Below are 11,791 nucleotides of genomic sequence, written 5' to 3'. Positions count from 1 at the left end.
CGTTTGGTTTGCTTGAATTATTATTATTATTATTATTATTTCCAGATTTTCCAGGTTTAAAAAAAAATTGTAATGTTGACAATATCAGTACATCAAGTAGATTATTGACAATCATGTAAATAAACTAGACATACGAAATATAAAATAAAAATGATATTTCATTGAGGGTAATTTTGTACCAACAAATATAAAGAAGTCATACTTTTTTTTAATTAATTTTGACATATTATATTTTGATCCAAAAATGTTGAGGAGGTCATGATTTATGAATAATCCGTTTGCAAAATAGTCAAATTTTATGTAAAATTAATGAAATAATCAAAATGTGCAATAATCAAGTTTCAAAAACTTTTTTGACCTTTAATTTTTTTTTTTTACTATGCTATACATATAAATATATACTTTTGAAAGAATAAAATTTGTGACCGCCCTAAATTATCAGTTTTTAGGAAAAAAAAATAAAAAATTAAGTGTGTCATTGCCAAAGTATCATGGTAAAATAAGTAATTAATGATCTTTTTATACACATTTATTATTAGTTTCCATTCATATTGTGTGATTCTTAGTAGCCACCATCAAATTCTTGGAATGGATTTTGTAAAACTTTTTACAATGAAATGCTCCACTTAATTATTCCTATAATCATTTTCCATTCTAAACAGCTAGGGTCTCTATTGGATATTATTTTTAACTAACCTATGAGATTTCATAACTAAGACGATTGGTAGTAAATAGAATCGTAACTCATAAGATAGTAATAAACACTGGTAAAGTGATTGATACTTGAAACAACCAACGGTCCCCGGCTAAAGCGGAGGGCCAATGGGGAAATTTCCCATGTCCCCGTTCCAAAAATGGCCTTTTCAATTTGACCAAAAAAAAATGTTTTCTTAAAATATATTATATATAATCTATTTATTTATTTTAATAATTATAAAATTCAAATTGTAAGTAGTTTAATTTTTGTATTTATATTTAAATATTTTTTAAAATTTTGGGTGATTTAGCTAAATAGCCAATTTATGATATTGAATTTGTAAAATAGTCAAATTTTGTGTAAAGTTATTGAAATAGTCAAAATGTACAATAATCAAGTTTTTTGAACCTTGGATTGTTTTTTTTAAAACTATGTTATACATATAAATATATACTTTTTGAAAGAAAAAAAAATTGTGACCGCCCTAAATTATCAGTCCTTCAAAGTTATTTTTTTTTTGTTATATTGAGCGTTATCATGCACTTTACGGGTTGTGGCAGATCAGCTTATATTTTTGTTTACCACCAATATTTAAGCTACAAAATTGACGCATATGACCATTTTGTAAATTTTTTTCTACTATCTATTTTAAATTTAAACCCCTAGTATTTTCTCAACCTGTTACCTGTCTAAGAAATCCTGAAGTAGAAGATAGGCGATTTTTTTTTTAATGAGATCCAAGACGCTAAAAGCGACTTTGAGTTGACGCGGGTGTCACTCTATATATATCATTATCATTAATATCACAACTTGCTATGCTTGGCCCGATGTAGTATTATAACGTTCGACTCTTCTTTAATTCTCTCTCTCTCTCTCTCTCCCTCTCTCCCTCTCTCTCTCTCTCTCTCTATATATATATATATATATATATATATTTATATTGTAAATAATTGTGTTTGCTCATTAATTGTAATTTACCCAATTAGCACTATTTTTTTACTCTAATTATTGGTGTTGTACCAATTAATATTCTTGACTTTTGTCACCTCATTTTGTCTATAAATCAAGGATTTAAATACCGTTACCATTACCGTTCCGAGGTTCAGAATTTACTGGTAACCGCTAGTACCGTAAAGGAATACCAGGGAAAGCAGGAAAAAAAAACGGTACGGTTGAACTTACCGTTACCGTTGAGGAATATCGTCAAATACCGTATTTATCGAGAGGAATCCATAAAAGAAATATACAAAAAACATACAAAGTATGTAGGATATATACAATTCATAAAATTAAAAATAGTGTACAATGTTTCTATATATTACCAAATTACAAACACAACAAAAACCGTATGCAGCGGTCATACGGTAATCATATCAACTCATGTAATGAGAATGTGCACGAAAGTATCTGTCCAAGTGATAGTCGTACTCATATTGACCGTTCTCTCTCCCATATCTCTGTCTTTACACATCCCTCTCTTTCTTAATCACTTATCTCCAATTGTCTGTGTTGAAAGAGTTTTGGCTTTTAGTTATTTCTTTGATTTTCATATTCACGGTAAAATCATATCATTGTATCTCTGTGTAATGTCAACATACAAACAAATATTAGAAACCAAAGGACATTAAAACACGGGTCTATAGCACCTACATGGTAATTCAGTTAAAGAAGATGAGTTTCATGATAAGTCACTACTCAATTTCTTTGATGCATGTGACTTAATTTTTCTTTGCTTTAATTAGCTCTCTTCCAAATTAGTGTTTTTGAGTATAGCCATTCGCCTACCATGCTAATTCTTATCGAATATTCACAATATGCGCAATCAAACAAAATATATGCACCTACATGGTAATTCAATTAAAGAATATGACTTTCATGACAAGTCACTACTCAATTTTTCTGATGCATGTCACTTAATTTTTCTTTTCTCGACATTACAAATTAGTATTATATATTGATATTATACACTAATAAATTCATTTCATCACAGAATGAGAAACTTAAAAAAAAAAAAAAAAACTACGACTCGAATCAAGTGTTACCCATTTACATACACCATGAGCTACACCATCAGCGCACCTTAGAAGCCAATTATACTACACCAAGATTGATTTTCAATATTCTTGGATCCGATTCTCTATGCCCCGATCCAAATTGGTCTCAACATTGACTTCTCGGAGATTGATCGACTCGGCATTTGTACCCATCCACTGGAACAATTCCAAAATCCACCGCTGAATATTTCTAAGAATGACCCGCTTAACAAATACAACCCCAGCGATCATTCCTCGTTTTATTACTAATATTTATTTTTTTTAATATAAAAAATAGGCATAAATTTACAGCAAGCCGTAAAATCCAAGAACCACGGGTACAAGTTGCAAGTAGAAAAATAATAACCACGGTTCCAAAAACTTAACTGGAATGACGTGACATCAATTCATTAGCTACGATACAGACATTGTTGATAAAAAGGATATAAATTCCTTTATCTGAAGAAAAAAAATAAAGGAGGACCGAGTTACAATGCCGAGTCTGAGTCTCCTTATCATCATCATCATCGTCTCTCTCCTCTCCACCGTGGCTCATCCCGACTCTTCCTTGATCAAAGACACGTGCAAAACGACAAAACACTTCGACCTCTGCGTGTCGTCTCTCGACTCCGACCCCGCCAGCCGTAACGCCTCCGACGCCACCGCCCTGGCGCTTCTCATGATCGCCCACGGCGTCGCCAACGCCACCGCCACGTCAGCCTTCCTCTCCGGCGGCAACAACATCAGCACCACCGTCAGGGAGTGCGCCCAGGACTACGCCTTCGCCGGCGACGCTCTCCGCGCCGCCGCGAGAGAGTTGGGATCCGGCGACGGAGACTATGCGTACGTCCACGTCAGCGCGGCGGCGGAGTACCCGACGTCGTGCCGGAACGCGTTCGTGAGGAGGAGTGGGTTTTATCCGCCGGAGGTGGGTGTTAGAGAAGATGGGCTGAAGAGGATCTGTGATGTTGTGTTGGGGATCATCGATTATATTGCTACTCTTTCTTTCATGCCTTAATTCACTCTTCTCTCTCTACTCTTTCCCATCAACTTATCGTAATAAATTGTTTTCCACCGAGCAATCATTGTCATTGATCACCCTATTCATTTATTATTTCGCACTTATTCACTTCTTGTTGATATCTCATTAAATATGTTACTACCGGTTGATTGAGAGTATGTTTGAAACTCGAAAAACTGCAAGCGAAAGTGTAAATTTGAAGGAAAAAAAAATGAAAATTCAAGAAAAAATAAAACATAAAATCAGGAGATTATTTCTAAAAAGAGAGATTGTCAAAGAAGAGATAATACAACGTAGGCTTCATGTATATAAATTTGGATGAATTTTATTTCTAAGGAAAATAAAATCTCATAATTAATTATATATTTTGTCTTATTTTTCTCTCTTTTATTTTCCTTCAATCCAAAACAACACAAACATAATGAGAGAGATTTCAATTTTTAATCTCTCCTATTTTCCACGTTTCAAACACACCGACAAAAGTTTTTTTTTTTAATCCAGTATAATACGGGATACATCAAATTATTCGTAGACCTTTACTCTCCTTTTTTTTTATTTCTTTTTCCTTGACTCTTCTTTTTTTTTATTATTGGCGCTAAAATCATAGACCTCCACTTAGAAAGAAATCATGATCACTCTTAAAGAAAAAAAGAGAAACATATAAGAAGTATTCTCATATGTCGGATCTTTATGTAAGAAAATTAGAAAAGTGCCAGTAGTAGGGCATGAGAAAAGAAAAAGGAGAGACATTGGCGTTTAAGGTGTTATGATTAGCTAGTGAACACTTTCTTTAGTTAATAATTTCACATCACATGACTCAACTGCAACAATAAACAGGAATTATAGAAGAAAAATAATAAACTTGTATAACAAAGTGGTCTTCAAAAAAATATCTGTAATGGTAAGAAGAGTACATAAAGATTAAAGCAATAAGGAGGGAGATACGACGTCAAGTAACAAAAATCAAAAGAGACAGTAGTAGTAAAAGAGTAAAAGTAAAAAGTAAAAAAGCTAGACGATGGCGGGCATGTCCTTGAGCCAGGCGTCGAGGGGCTTGCCGATGGAGTAGACGATGAAGCCGATCTGGCGGAGCTTGTCGCAGTCGACCACGTTCCTCCCGTCGAACACGAACGCGGGCTTCTGCATGCCGGCGTAGATCTTGTGGTAGTCGAGGCTCCTGAACTCGTCCCACTCCGTGAGGATGCACAGCGCGTGCGCGTCCCTGGCCGCCTCGTACGCGTCCCACACCACGCTCACCTTCTTCACCGTCGTCGGGCTCATCGGCTGCAGGTGGATCGGGTGGTCCCAGTCGAACTTGTTCATCACCAGGTCCCGCTGGATCTGATCCTCCGTCACCTGCGGGTCGTAGATGCTCACCTGCGCCTTGTCCCCGAGCAACCCCTTGCACACGTCGATGGCGGGTGTCTCGCGCGTGTCCCCCGTGTCCTTCTTGAACGCGAACCCGAGGACCGCGATCTTCTTGTTCGCCACCGTGTTGAACATCGACGCCACGACCCGGTTCACGAACCGGTTCTTCTGGTAGTCGTTGATCTTGATCACCTGCTTCCAGTACTCCGCCACCTCAGGCAACCCGTTGCACTCGCAGATGTAGACGAGGTTCAGGATGTCCTTCTGGAAGCACGAGCCGCCGAAGCCGACGCTGGCGTTCAGAAACTTCCCTCCGATCCGCGAGTCGGTCCCGACCGCGTACGCCACCTCCGAGATGTTGGCTCCCGTGGCCTCGCACAGCGCCGACATCGCGTTCACCGACGAGATCCTCTGGGCGAGGAACGCGTTGGCCGCGAGCTTCGACAGCTCCGCCGACCACAGGTTGGTCGTCAGAATCCGGTCCTCCGGGACCCACCGCGCGTACACGGCCTTCAGCGCCTGCACCGCCCGCTCCCCCTCGGGGGTCTCCCTCCCGCCGATCAGAACGCGGTCGGGCTTCAGCAGGTCCTCCACGGCCGTCCCCTCCGCGAGGAACTCCGGGTTCGACAGGATCTGGAAGTTGACCCCTTTGCTGTTGTGGGTCAGGATCTTCTCGATGGCCTCCGCGGTCTTCACCGGGACCGTCGACTTCTCGACCACGATCTTGTCCGACTTCGACACGTCGGCGATCATGCGCGCCGCGCTCTCCCAGTACGTCAGGTCCGCCGCTTTCCCGGCCCCGAGGCCCCGCGTCTTCGTCGGGGTGTTCACCGAGACGAACACTATGTCCGCCTCCGAGACGTGCTTCTCCACGTCCGTGCTGAAGAACAGGTTCTTTCCCCGGCACTGCTTCACCACCGCGTCGAGGCCCGGCTCGTAGATGGGAAGCGTTTCGCTGTTCCAGGCCGTGATCCGAGGCACGGAGATGTCCACCACCACCACTTCGATGGACGGGCATTTCAGAGCAATGATGGCCATCGTGGGCCCACCCACATACCCAGCACCAATGCAGCAGATCTTCACCATCCTTGATCACACTCAAAAACCTAACCTGTCCTCAACCAGTAAATAAATAAATAAATAAACAAAACAAATTCTCACATTTACTATGCACTCTACTGTACAACCATACATAGTACTACTTTTCCAGATCTGAGATCCAAAGTCAGATCCTTTTCGATTTCATCGTATTATAAGGATAACTAATATAAAGAGACTCGCTCAGTTCTATCAACACTCAAATGAATTGGCAATCATCTCTACGGGTGGGTACTAATAGAGGTAATTACAATTTGCATAAAAACACAAAAGTCAAACAATTTCATTCTTGATATATTGTCTGAAGAATGATATAAGCTAGTAAATTTTTCGACTTATAGGTTATGGATTTATAACTTGGCTCATCGAACATGCATGAAAATAAACAAACTTGTTTTCCATCTGTAAATTGATAAGCAAAACCAGATCTGGCCATACACTTAGAAATCAACAAATATCTTTCAATAACAACACATAAATATTTGAAAGGACATACAAAAGTTTTTTCAACGCAGAAAAATCCCAACTTTATGAAGATTCCGATCAATAATGGTTATAATTCAATCAGATCTATAGTTATAAAGCAATTTATAAAGCTAGAACACAGTAAACGACGACCACAACTTTAACCCGCGAAAATGACGCTAGATCTGCATATTCAGATATACAAATTCCAGAGCTTTTTCCGTTTACTTAAGATACAATTTAGAACAATTCAGATCAGATCAGATCAGATCATCGTGAACAGAGCACGTACAAACATTTTCGCTTCGTCAACTACACCGACAAAGGAAGACCAAAAAAAACAGAGATCGCTAAAATCCACACCAGAATTGAGCAACAACAAATCGCAGCGAACAAAAAATGAAAACCAAATATCGAAATGAGAATTAGAAGATGGAAATTTACCTCTGAGCTACGAGAGATCTTTCTTTGTTTATTTTTTTCGTTTATGGACGAGGGAGATATGTGAGGAATGAGGCGTGGCTTTATAGTTTAATGGCATCGTTCTACTTAGGACAAAATGTTTACCTATATTTTAATATTTTTACTAAAAATTGCATATTTTAATGAAAAATAGCAAACGTAGTCTTTTTGTTTTAATTAAATATTGTTTTATAATTTATATATATATATATATATATATATATATTGAAAAGTGAACAAAAGTTACATGATATGATATATTAGCAGTGTAGGTGACACTATCGATCAAAATTATATGATTTAATACAGAAGTATTAAGCTGAAAGATAATAAATCATTCACTTGTAAAAGAGAGGACATGCATTTATGCGATTTTTCCGTTGAAATATGTGTGAGATTACCACTAAATCAAATCAGTAATCACATCTTTTATATTTCTTATTTTACACTCTATCATAATTTGGTTTATTATTTATTATTTCATGAATCTTTATAGTTACGAAACGTACTCGCCAATGTTATTCATTTTCGAGTCTGAAACCTAAACTATAACTCTATTTCAAAATTTATTCCTCAAATATTTCATTATAATACTTCAAACTGTAAATTCCAAAAATAAAAACGTGTAAAATTGCTTCTCATAGTATTTTTTGTATTTTATTATAAAAATAACATGTTTGGAATTTTTATTGAGAAAATAGCGCTTCTTAAGTTACAAACTCATTTTTCAAATAATAGTCAATTTTCAAAAATGATATTTTTGAAAGGATTTAAAATAGTCGTTATTTTGGAAATATCACCTTAAAATCATCAGTTTCGTAATTTCCTTAATTAGAAATGCTCAGTTCGGCCCGGCCCGATGAATTTATTTATTTATTTTTAAATTTTATTAGGGTATTCATGCACTATTTAGAGCGACAGTCGTAATTCTAATTCTTAAACCCATTCTCTCCCACTTCCTTTCATTCCGCTTCCCACTCCGGCGCCGCCCTCAAGACCCCCGAGCGCCGATCACAACCGCCTTAAAGCTCAAGACTTTCTCTCACAGTCAACTTTTACATCATTCTCAGCCGTCCGATTCGCTCGCCGCACTCTAGGTACGCACACTCGAGATTGTAACCGCGTGCGTTAGTACTTCGTCGCTATCATTTCAATTTGTTAGGGTTTGCTTGGATCGATTCTGGTTGTGTATTAACTGTGTCTTTTACTTTAATTTTATAATCATAATGAATTTACTTATGCGAAATGTGTTATAATCATTTCAATTGAATGAAAAAAAATTTACGGATGTAAGGGGAATATCTGAGTGGTATGTATGTATAGTTTAGCTTGATTCATTCTTAAAAGATACAGAAAAATCAAAAGAATAATTTGTAATAAGGATCTATGCAGATATGATTAACTAGAATTAATGGAATTAAATTGGTGATCCGTGTGTGGACTGGACCAGACCATTGAAAAAACCAATTCAGTGTTGCGAGTATCTGAATCTGGATTTTATCAGCCTTCCATTTTCCAATCGTATCTCATTATATATATACACTTTGTTTGTACTGTGCGAACGCAGAGATGGGTAGTCAAAGCGAGGAGACAAATGTGTCGAATCCGCAGATGGTGGGCAATATATTTGTGGAACAGTACTACCGTACTCTGCGCGCATCTCCGGAGATGGCCCACAAGTTCTACACCGATATTAGCACGCTTAGCTGCCCCGGCCCCGACGGAGTCATGACCTCTGTCGTCACTATGCAGGTTCGTTCCTCTCAGCACAGGTCTTTTGGTCGCAGATCGTATCTTTACGTGAAGCTAAATGGTTGCTGTTTCTTTGGAGCAGGGAATTAACGAGATGATTCTCTCGTTGAACTACGAAAACGATCATCACATAGACATTTCGAGTGTTGATTCTCAGTTTTCCCATCAGGGTGGAGTGATTGTCTTGGTCACTGGCTTCTTTGTCGAAAACAGTGAGAGAAGAAAGTTCGTACAAACTTTCTTTCTGGCCCCTCAGGGCTCGGGGGCGGCGTCTCACAGCTACTTTGTCCTGAACGACATCTTTAGGTTTGTCGATGACGTGGCGCCCACTATCGGTACGATCACTAGACCACCTTTGCATTTCATTTCATTTCATTCTCCAGATATTCATTTTTCTCTTTTCGAATGCAGAGTTGACCGAGAGCCTAGTCGCTCAGCCCGTTGAAGCGGAGGAGGATTCCACCAACACCGAGAGCCCAGTTGTTGAGACTGTTGAAATCGAGGAGCCGATTGCCGAGAACGGCGACATTGCGTTAGAGAACGCTGTTCCTGAGCCCTCGGTCACTCAGGTCCAGAGCGATGAACAGGTCAACGACACCACCGGCGAAGCGCCCGTTTCGCCTCCTTTGGACACCACTCCCGCTCCGAAAAAGTCCTTCGCATCAGTGGTCGGTCTAAGTTCTCTATCGTCTTAATGGTAATCGATAAGTTTGGAACCGAGTACTTAGTGTGTGGTCTTTATGGCTTTTAGGTGAGCGCATTGAAACAAAACGCTGCCCCGTTTCAAGTGAGAGCTCTTCCGGCAAAACCTGCGGAGCAGCCCCGTGTTCGAGCCCCTGTGGTGCCAAAGCCCGAAACCCCTGTCCCGATCCCTGTTCCCGTGACCAATGATGCCCCGGAGAAGACCGCTGAACCTACTGGTTTCTTTTAATTTTTTTTTATTTTTTTATCCCTTTTCCCTTCTTTATTGTTGAGATATATATTTTTAAACGGTGTTTGTTTTACCTGTTTGCAGCCAAGGCTCACGCCATATTTGTTGGAAGTCTTCCTATGTCGGCCACTGTGGATGAACTTGAAAAGCTTTTCAAGCAATACGGCCCCATCAAGAAGGATGGGATTCAAGTCAGAAGTAGCAAGGTTTGACTTCTTTTCTCGATAGTTTCTTCGAACAAAAATAACAATCCTTGTCCTTTGGCTGAACATTTTGCTCTTTTGATTTCAGCAACAAGGAACGTGTTTTGGGTTTGTCGAATTTGAATCTGCTACCGCAGTACAAAGCGCACTTGAGGTATTGTTATCTGCATTGATTTTGTACTTTTAAGATTCGCAATGTGAACGTATCTGAATGTCTTCATATTTAATAAGTTTATCTTTATGGTTGATTTGCTAAGAATCCAACACAAAAAATTGCTCAGTCCTATGTTTCCTTCCCTGCTAAAAATTCACACCATATTTTCTTTTCCAGTCTATATAGGCAAGTTTTAGTGAGTAAATTTCCTAACATGCTCAATATATTCCCTTCTCAGGCATCACCCATTGATTTCGGCTCGCGCAAATTGTCCATCGAAGAGCGACGGGGTGAGTGTAAATTTAAATGACTTATGGCCTGATTTTTACACAAAGACGTGATTTATTCGGAAAGAGTAATTATTAATTAGAGTTCAACAGAGATTTTAATTTTTATATTTTTCTCGAAATAATTGCAGCTACCAACGAGAGACCGAAGTTTCAAGGGAGAAGCGGGTATCGCAATGACAACTTCAGGGGTGGCCGTGGCAACTTCAACGGAAACCGGAGTTTTGGAAGAAACGATTTCGAGAGGCGTGGCGATTTCTCGGGTCGGGCGAGAGGAAATGGAAATGGAAACGGCCCACGCAATGGCGAACCTAATCTCAAATCCAACTCGAACGTTGAAGTCAAGTCTCCAGAAGCAGACGTCAAGGCCTAGATTAAAATGAAATTGAGTTTTTTTTAATTTATATTTATTATCATTATTAATTTATTTAGACATTACAAGAAGACGAAAAAAAAAAAAGGGAATCTTTTTGTTAGATTATTTTTATTTTTGAGATTAGATATAGAGGATTTTGGTAAACATGGGCGGCAATTAGGGTTTCTATTGTTAGTATTCTTTTAGGAAAGATTATAACGATTGTGAGGTTTGTTTTTTGTAATCTGTTTTAATACTTTTTCCGTGCTGTAACAATAATCGATTTAATGGTGTGATTGATTTTTTTTCCCCCACAGTTTCTGTTTGACAGATTTGATTTTCTATACATTATAATACCTCGGATTTTTTTTTTTTAGGATTAATTACATAAAATACCTTTGGACTCTTGCACCATTCAAAACTTGCCTGGTTTGTGTACTTCATAAACGTATCAATTGTAAAATAAAAATAAATTTAAGCCCGAATTATTTTTTGGGAGGGGGGGCAGGTCTCTTGAGGCCACCACCTGGGTCCGCCCCTGGTTGAACGGATTTATGAAAAATTACAAGAATACTCCCTGAACTTAGGGTTTGGTAACAAATTGCCTCCTAAACTTAAAATTTTCATAAAAATTACTCTAAATTTTCATTTTCGTCGACCGTAACCCCTTCCGTCTATTTTTTCAATTAACATCCATCTTTCACTCACGTTTTTGTCACCTGACACATTATCAAAGGTAAATTATCAGAATACTTTTTAAGCCTTTACTAAGCACATTAAATATAGCTTCCTCTTCGTGTTTTCGAAAAAAAATCCCGATAAATATAAAAATCCCTAAAACCCAAAATTCATTCATTGAAACCCAAAATCCCTAACCCTAAAACCCAAAATTTGATCTGATGCGATCTTCGCAAACCAAAATCGAACACTAAATATTACATTGTTAATTTGTTACCCATTGTCGA

General features: G+C 38.4%; 3 protein-coding genes across 4 annotated transcripts; 2 read left to right on the top strand and 1 right to left on the bottom strand.

Moving 5' to 3' along the window:
• Nucleotides 1-3,036: 3,036 nt before the first annotated feature.
• On the top strand, nucleotides 3,037-3,862 carry C/VIF2 (cell wall / vacuolar inhibitor of fructosidase 2). Its single transcript, XM_089629090.1, has one exon. It carries the CDS (start codon nucleotides 3,224-3,226, stop codon nucleotides 3,746-3,748), a length of 525 nt encoding a protein of 174 aa, XP_089485216.1. The 5' UTR covers nucleotides 3,037-3,223; the 3' UTR covers nucleotides 3,749-3,862.
• Nucleotides 3,863-4,591: 729 nt separating this feature from the next.
• Nucleotides 4,592-7,247, bottom strand: LOC149384565 (UDP-glucose 6-dehydrogenase 1). 2 transcript variants are annotated; one of them, XM_089628366.1, is made up of 2 exons: nucleotides 7,127-7,247; nucleotides 4,592-6,230 (listed from the first exon to the last, which is right to left on the bottom strand). In XM_089628366.1, the coding sequence occupies exon 2, from the start codon at nucleotides 6,203-6,205 to the stop codon at nucleotides 4,763-4,765; it is 1,443 nt and encodes a 480-aa protein (XP_089484492.1). In that variant the 5' UTR covers nucleotides 6,206-6,230; nucleotides 7,127-7,247; the 3' UTR covers nucleotides 4,592-4,762. The 2 variants fall into 2 exon arrangements, with proteins under 2 accessions (XP_089484492.1, XP_089484493.1); XM_089628367.1 differs by having other exon boundaries at nucleotides 4,592-6,225; nucleotides 7,127-7,217.
• Nucleotides 7,248-8,061: 814 nt separating this feature from the next.
• LOC149384564 (nuclear transport factor 2-like) lies at nucleotides 8,062-11,140 on the top strand. The gene is made up of 9 exons (XM_089629391.1): nucleotides 8,062-8,241; nucleotides 8,712-8,896; nucleotides 8,979-9,231; nucleotides 9,308-9,564; nucleotides 9,648-9,816; nucleotides 9,912-10,033; nucleotides 10,119-10,184; nucleotides 10,423-10,474; nucleotides 10,603-11,140. The coding sequence occupies exons 2-9, from the start codon at nucleotides 8,714-8,716 to the stop codon at nucleotides 10,842-10,844; spliced, it is 1,344 nt and encodes a 447-aa protein (XP_089485517.1). The 5' UTR covers nucleotides 8,062-8,241; nucleotides 8,712-8,713; the 3' UTR covers nucleotides 10,845-11,140.
• Nucleotides 11,141-11,791: the final 651 nt, after the last annotated feature.

Source organism: Urtica dioica, chromosome 10 (genome assembly GCF_054948205.1).
Source record: "Urtica dioica subsp. dioica isolate 48M chromosome 10, U.dioica_male_clone48M_v1_H2, whole genome shotgun sequence".
NCBI classification, from domain to species: domain Eukaryota; kingdom Viridiplantae; phylum Streptophyta; class Magnoliopsida; order Rosales; family Urticaceae; genus Urtica; species Urtica dioica.
This window is presented reverse-complemented; position numbering and strand designations above follow the sequence as displayed.

What these genes read in the sequence shown, in the direction of transcription:
- LOC149384565 (XM_089628366.1), bottom strand. Translation starts at nt 6,205, where the DNA reads ATGGTGAAGATCTGCTGCATTGGTGCTGGGTATGTGGGTGGGCCCACG.
- LOC149384564 (XM_089629391.1), top strand. Translation starts at nt 8,714, where the DNA reads ATGGGTAGTCAAAGCGAGGAGACAAATGTGTCGAATCCGCAGATGGTG. An exon ending in TGACGTGGCGCCCACTATCG is followed by an intron (nt 9,232 to 9,307) that starts GTACGATCACTA and finishes TTTCGAATGCAG; the next exon opens with AGTTGACCGAGAGCCTAGTC. An exon ending in CAGTACAAAGCGCACTTGAG is followed by an intron (nt 10,185 to 10,422) that starts GTATTGTTATCT and finishes TTCCCTTCTCAG; the next exon opens with GCATCACCCATTGATTTCGG.
- C/VIF2 (XM_089629090.1), top strand. Translation starts at nt 3,224, where the DNA reads ATGCCGAGTCTGAGTCTCCTTATCATCATCATCATCGTCTCTCTCCTC.